The 7,350-nt window shown below is 44.7% G+C and overlaps 1 protein-coding gene across 13 annotated transcripts in view; it reads right to left on the bottom strand.

Annotated features, from left to right (window-relative positions):
* Window positions 1–3,179: 3,179 nt before the first annotated feature.
* The window catches only part of cnot1 (CCR4-NOT transcription complex, subunit 1), a 239,717-nt gene continuing 235,546 nt past the window's right edge, over window positions 3,180–7,350 (bottom strand). For 12 of the 13 annotated variants that reach the window (XM_085990937.1, XM_085990939.1, XM_085990934.1 and 9 more), the window contains 3 exons: window positions 6,222–6,354; window positions 5,650–5,784; window positions 3,180–4,215 (listed from right to left, as the gene is read on the bottom strand). In XM_085990937.1, the coding sequence (XP_085847063.1) occupies window positions 4,137–4,215; window positions 5,650–5,784; window positions 6,222–6,354 (347 nt within the window). In that variant the 3' untranslated portion in view covers window positions 3,180–4,136. Of the gene's footprint in view, window positions 4,216–5,517; window positions 5,562–5,649; window positions 5,785–6,221; window positions 6,355–7,350 lie in introns of all 13 variants that reach the window. The other variant, XM_085990940.1, reaches the window with a different exon arrangement.

The following is a 7,350-nucleotide window of genomic DNA, read 5'->3' as shown; positions in this document are numbered from 1 at the left end:
GGGGAATCAATTAACCAGATATCATTTGTTTAATCATCTCAAGGGTCTTAACTCCCACTGCTACAGGGCACAAGCTTCTGTTTTTGGTACCACTCCCATTGCTTGTTCTCAGTGACATTAATACTCAGTCTTGCACAGGCAGTAGTTATAAAACTGTTCATTTCTTGGATTCTAGCCCATGCAAGGGTCTGAAATAAAATGGGTTTTGACAAGTCTCAATCCAGTTCCCACACCTTAACCATTCTTTGGCACTGAATCATTGTCTTAACTGCAGTTAGGAGCTGGTACAAGAGGGGTCTCCGCTCTGCTCCGCCATTCAATTAGACCGTAGCTGATCTGCACCTCAACTCCACTTTCCAACAACCACAAGCTTTTGGGAGAGTTCTAAATTTGTACCAGCCTTAGTTTGAAAAAGTGATTTCATTCCTGAACATCCTAGATCTAATTTTAAGATTATGTCCCCTTTTCCTTTCTTTCCCTACCAGAGGAAAGTTTCTCTGTATCTATCCTATCAAATCATGTTAACATTTTAAACACCTCGAGCTGTCATCTAGTCACTGACCGTTTACTGCACCATAAGCTTCTTCACTAGATTTCTTAATTACATTTAAAAGCAATGGGCTGGTTGACATTTATTCCCAAAATACAAGACATCTCTACCTACTAAACCCCAGATATAACTCAAAATTGCCCAGCAATTTGAAGAGTTCAGCTGATGAAGACATTGAGTAGCTGAGCCCTACAGACCAGAAGGTTCTTGGCTTGATTCAAAGTCTCTGCTGCTCTCAGTACCAGAAAGGTGCTATAATTAGCTTCAGGTCATAGGGTTAGGAAGGCAAACAGAAAATTAGTAAAGGTCTTGCTGGCTGTACCTTAGCCAGTGAACAGAATGGTGAGAAGAAACCAGTAGGCCCACCCATTCCGGTTGATGGTGCAACTTTGCACTTTTCACCCAAGGCCCAAACCAAACTGTGCTGGGACAGAGGGGAAACAATCCTCATGGCCAATGCACGCAAACTCCAACTCCGAGGCAATCAAAGCTCCAGGAAAACATAGCCGCTAAATAGTTGCCCTCTATAATTGGACATACCCCTTCAGTCAGGAACTTGTCAAGTTCCAATTTAAAGGACTATCAACTCTGCACTCACCCCGTCTCGATCGAGTCACCGCTGCTGCAAGTGCAAACCTTCAGATGAGGGGAGGAATGTGGTTTAAAAAAAAAATACCCCTCAAGACTTACAATTGCAGAAACCTGGGGGTAGATGATTCTCTTCAGCACCAGGGTGCGAGACCTGGCCACAGCAAAAGCTGCTCAAGTTTTCTGCTCTGCCAAGCTCTTAGACCCTTGTATGAGTGAGGAAAATCTACCCCAAGGTGACCCAAAACAACCATGACAAGATTTTAATACATTATCCAGATGGAGGTGGTTCACTCACATTCTCTGCCCTTTTCCGCAAATCTCTCGTGGATGCTCCAGTGTGTTCCATCAATCCAGGTACAAATCAGAAATGAATTAAAAGCACGGTCCAAAGAAAAGTTGACCACATTTCCTACGCGATGGGTTTCTGCAGCCCGAGTCTCTACCGAGTTAGCTGATCCCATTGGCCATAGCAGTATGAATTACTGCATGTGGCCTGAGCTGGGGAGGTTAGGAATCTGCCAGAGTTCAGTCAGTATCCTGATCATTATCCAATGACCTATGCTAGAAAGTGAGCTTGTTGGGAGAGGTTAGGATTGGGTTCAGCCATGATCTCCTTTATGGGAGCTTTCTGATCCCCACACACACGAATGATCACGTGACCAAGGGGAACCTGTATATCCTTGTAAACTAAGAGAAAATTGGGAGGCAAAAACAAAAGTTTCAAGTACAGACCCAGAGTGTTTTTTTATTTTACAAGGGCACAAATCCTGTAATCTCCTGAGCCTAAGCATTCGGCAACCCTCAATGTATGAGCCGACCATCACTGACACACAACAGTCAAGTAACATTTCTCCTTTCAATTCGTGCCCCTGACCATCCCACAGCAGCACAAATGGGAAAAACAAACCTGCAGCCCCCTCCTCCCTCATGGCACTTCATGTTGGTGCTCCAGCAGAGTCCAACATTCAGCCTCCAGGTCCCCTGGAGCCCTCCGCCACGCCTTGGCAATCCAACTCTCCAAGCCCACGCAACTATCTGCGCTTAAATTTCTTATTTGCCGGTTTTGAGGGCCTGGAGGTTGGGATAGGACTATTTTTAGTGCAGTTGCTTCACTGGTGGATAAACCTAAATCAGAACATGAAGATCTGTATCAGCAACTTTAGGTAAACATGGAGCGATTCAAACTTTATATGTGGTCCATGGCACACACCTATAGTGCCCACAAAGACAGAAGATTGCGCACCCTGGCTCTAACGCATTTGTGCCACTGAATACCACAGAAAAGCTCTTGTAGGTAACTGGGCAATGCAGTGGGACAGACACTGGCCTTTCATTTCTGGGGCCATGGTTCAAATCTAGCCCAGTCTCTCCTCTGGCTATTGGCTGCAAGGCCCTATGCAGCTTCAATACAGTTCTCGGTGGACAAACAGCAAAGAACCGCCTCTAATTCAGCATTAATTGGCGAGGTCACTCAAACAGGCCTACAGATGGTTGGTTGTGCAGGAAATGAGACAAATACTGCACAAGTGCAAATAGGGGCCAGTTGTTTGAAGGTTTGGATGAAATGGAGTGAGCTTTACTTGGATCTGCCACCCGAGGAGTGCGTGTTGCAGACACTGGGTGCCTGAAATGGGAAATGTTCCATTCCCCAGCACAAACATCGCTCACCCTCATGAGCAAACAAAAAAGAAAAACTCAAGCAGCAACTGAGCAGACTGTGTTTGGGGTGGATTGTGAGCGATGTCGCAATATGGAAGGAACAACCCGAGGCAGATAGTGTTGAACACTTAACATGGGCTGGTAATGAGCATGCGGCTCAACAAATTTTAGGTGTGAATTTACCTTCCAATTATGGCCTCCACACTTGGCAATTTAAAAAAAGTGCAAAGTAGTGGGTAGGTGAGTAAGTGACAAGGACAAGTGTTTTTTTTTTAAACTGTAACAACACAGATGCACAATCAGGTTCAGAACCAGTCCTGGGCTATACAATGAACACAATCCTGGCTTTAGTGTCTAGAGGCAATAAACAAAGAGGAGGTTGCTGCATGACATGGGTTTTAATGCATTAACTACAATATGCTTACATACAAGAGTGTTAAGTGGCAGAACTAGAGCCAAGGAAACTACAAAGACTACAAAATACAACACATGGACCAATACATTTACAAAACAACATTCAAAATCCTTACAAAATGGCCTGTATTGGTCCTTGGTTTCTTTTTACAAACTTAATCGACTCTGTGCCGCAAAACTGGCTCTTTTTATCCCACAATTTACAGAATTCAGGGAGAACCTCTTGTTTTCCTTCGCATTAACATGGTGAATGCCGCACTCAGCCTGGGACACCCCCTTTGGTTTAAGGACAGAAGGAGCTGCTCGCCTTAAAGACAAAAACCTTAAAAATAAAAAAAATCTTTTTGCAAACCATACTGCATCTCCATACCACTCTGCTGGAGGTTTTTTTTAATATATATATGAAACAGGACAAATAAAAGTTGATATTGCTTCCCCCCCACAAAGGGGAGAAAATGCATCGAACGAAGAGCAGCTCCTGTAACATCTCCGGAGGATCTGGGGCGCGGCTGGACTTTGGGACGATGGGGGAATCTGTCCCAGACATGCTTCATCAATCGTCATATGTCATCAGCTGCCAACGGTAATAACTGGGTAAAAGTCAGTTTAATACAATTTGCACAGATGGAGATAGTCCAGTTTAAGGTTGCACTCCCTTTTATTTACATTGTTTTTTTTATATCATTTCAAATGATATTCACAGCATTTGTTTTTTTTTGGCCAAGTGACAAATGAAAAATAAAACATGTCCAACATGAAGTCAGTGCTTCACCGACCACTGTTCCTATGTCTGACTCATGCAGCTTACTGCATCCGATTGGAAGAACCAGCAAGTTACACAACCAATGTCAGTTTCAAGAAAAACACAGGCTGCCCATCACTCTTTCCATGTTGCATGTCCAAGGTGGTATTCTTCATGGTTTTAACTGGCGCCGGTGCCTTCCATTACTTGTTGTGCCTGCTTCTGTCCCATACAGCACTGAGCTACAGACTGGAACAACCTGCAAAACACCCAGCAGCCAGCATTAGTCAGAGGTAAAAACAAATCAAAAAAGAACTTAACCTCAGAACATCTCAAAGCACTTTACAGCCAATGCGGTACTTTTGAAGTGTTGTAATGTAGGAAACATGGCAGCCAATTTTTATGCACAGCCACGTCCCACAAACAGCAACGAAATAAATGAACAGAATCTGTTTTAGTGACATTTAATGAGGGATAAACATTGTCCAGGACACCGGGGAGAACTCCCCTGTTGTTCTTCAAATAGTGCCATAGGATCTCATGCGTCCACCTAAGAGGCCGGATGGGGCCTTGGTTTAACGTCTCATCCAAAAGACGACACCTCCGATAATGCAGCACTCCCTCACTACTGCATTGGAGTGTCAGCCTGGATTATGTGCTCAAGTCTCTGGAATGGGGCTTTGAACCCACAACCTTCTGACTCTGAGGTGAGAGTGCTACCACTGAGCCACGGCGTCAGAACACCATGGAGGCACTTTCAGTGTGCATTAAACACCTAACCATTAATATACATCTTATACAGGGTTACAATCTTAACAGGCCATGAGGCAGGCTGCCCCGCCCACCCCATGGCTTAATGGATCATGTGATGTGGTAAAAAGCCAGACAGTTCTGATGGTATCAGGTGCAACGTCCAACCTGGAGTGTGGCAGCAATTGGCACAACAATTGGTCTCCGTGCTTCTGGGCTTGGAAGGGATGAAAAATATAAATTGGCCAAGGTTCCTGCTCTTTATCGCTATCCAGTGACTCAATGGAAGATGCGCATGTACACAGACAGGATGAAGCTCAGCTGCGATGCCCTCCATTGCTGACACCACTCACGATGGGTCACATGAAGAACAGCCACATGTACAAGGTACCAGACAGGTGTCGGTTCCAGTAGAACTGTGCTCCAACAAGGGTGAGCACATCCACAGAATGGTTGCGGGGAAAATTGGAGAGAAAAAAAATTCTTCTTAAGATTAGTAATCCACTGAATCAACTTAAACATTCATTTCGCCATCTTATCAATTATGTGGTGTATGGCATTTCAGCGATTGAGGAGGAGGAGAAAAATAAACTTACAGAAAGGTCAAGTAAAACTGGAAAGGAAACGGAGCTGGATAAACTGCAAGGAAGTAAACCCATGAGATGGACAAAGTGTTTGAAACAGTCCAACCGTTCCGATTGTACAGCACTCCCCTGCACTGCATTGAGACATCAGCATTTCTGAAGGCTGTGGCCTGGTGCTTGAAACAAGAATATTCTCAACTAAGTACTAGTTTGGTGCAAGAGCGTACCTGGGGCTCGGGTCAGATATTTGGAGAGAGGTATAAGCTGCAACCTACAGAAGCAAAAGACAAACTCTCTCAATAATGAAAGATGATATCGGAGGAGGATTCATGGAAAATGATGAAACCAAAAACACTTACTTTTCAATCTCAGGAGCACAGTGGACAAACTCGTGGTTCCAGAATTTGAAGGCTGGGTTTTTAATCAGCTCAATGAAGGTGATGAGGAGCCCCCACGGATGAGGCCTGTTTACAATCAGCCTCTCCAACAGCACCCTGACATAAACCAAAAAGCAGCAGTCAAAATTAAGGTCCATAACTTTAATATTTTGTTAATGGTTGAATCAGGGCAAGAAAATACACAGATGGCAAAATCTGTCACAATCTAACGGTGAAATTTTGCACATTAACTAAACTCAAAACATAGTCTTCCTAATAATGTGATGGTTGTACTGGTTTTCTGTAAATCTGACTAAATTTCTTGCCACTCCCTTTACTTAAATTCATCACCTCTCTGGTTACGACATTACCTTCCTGTGTGTAGTACTGGTAACCCAAAACGCGGAGGAAATTTTTGGGGTACACAGATGGGAGGTTTACAATCCATACCAAGACAAAAAATTAAACTACATACTATCCCAATTTGTGGCATCAGACAGCATCAGCCCAAGACAGATATGCAGGGAAGTGAGAGATTTCCCCCAGTTCCTCACCTGGTGATCTGCTCCTGGATAGCTTCTGTGTTGGCTTCAGCAAACAGATACAGCATGGTGCAGCTGAAATAGTGGGTGTGGCTGTTAGGGTAACGCAGCTGATTGGCGATGGCGTTCAGGAACAAGTACCGACCTGAAAGATGGAACAGCGATTATACCAGGTGACCAGAGACAGAAAGATTAACACCCAGACAAGACAACATTTTTCTGAATATAATAAACATCTAGATTGCTCTGCTTGTGTAACAAGTGAGAACCCACAAGCCAAATCCCTGCTGTGCCATTTAATCCCCCATTGAGATAAAGGCAAGAAATAAGCAGGTATTTGGCGTAATCACCGAGAGTTGCCTTATTAAGCACTTCAGACCAAGAAAATTAGCCTTGGGCTGTTTTCCCCAGACACTATCATGCTGATTGTTTAGGTCCAGATGCTACTAACTCAACTCCAAATGGCTGCCACCGTCAACTAACGCTGTATCATAAGGAAGTGGGCAGGTCCAGTTATTCCAGTACTTTGGGGAGTTGGGTGGAGAAGGAAAATAAAATAGATCTCCTCAGCTAAATCACCGTATTTTTTTTTGACATACAGGCTGTGGGTGGGAGAAGGCCAAGAGAAGAGCACTTTCCCCCCTTGAATCTTCTCTCCTGAAGGCACAGGCTCATGCTGGGTTTCACACGTGGCGGAAAGTGGTCACTTTTCATTTGAGTCGACTCGCCATCCGCTGCCTATTTGACCGTGGGGGGTGGCACAATCCACCACCTGCAGACTTTCCAGATGGAGTCACCAGTTATCAAAATTACTGGGGTTTCAGCAAGGTAAATAGGGGAAACTATCAACACTGCTCAGTGGACATAACCTTTCTCCTGTTGCCGATAAGTTTAGAACTCCCAGTCTCTCTCTCTCACACTCCCAATCTCTCTCTCTCTCACACTCCCAATCTCTCTCTCTCTCACTCCCAATCTCTCTCCTTCTCTCTCCTTCCCTCTCTCCTTCCCTCTCTCTCTCTCTCTCCTTCCCTCTCTCTCTCTCTCTCTCTTTCCCTCTCTCTCTCTCTCTCCCTCTCCTTCCCTCTCTCCCTCCTTCCCTCTCTCTCCCCTCTCTCTCTCTCTCTCTCCCCTTCCCTCCCTC

This window comes from Somniosus microcephalus, chromosome 6 (genome assembly GCF_052327205.1).
Source record: "Somniosus microcephalus isolate GS21.2 chromosome 6, FLI_Smic_1.0, whole genome shotgun sequence".
Lineage (NCBI taxonomy): Eukaryota > Metazoa > Chordata > Chondrichthyes > Squaliformes > Somniosidae > Somniosus > Somniosus microcephalus.
The sequence above is the reverse complement of the archived record's forward strand: the minus strand, read 5'-3'. Positions and strand labels throughout refer to the sequence as shown.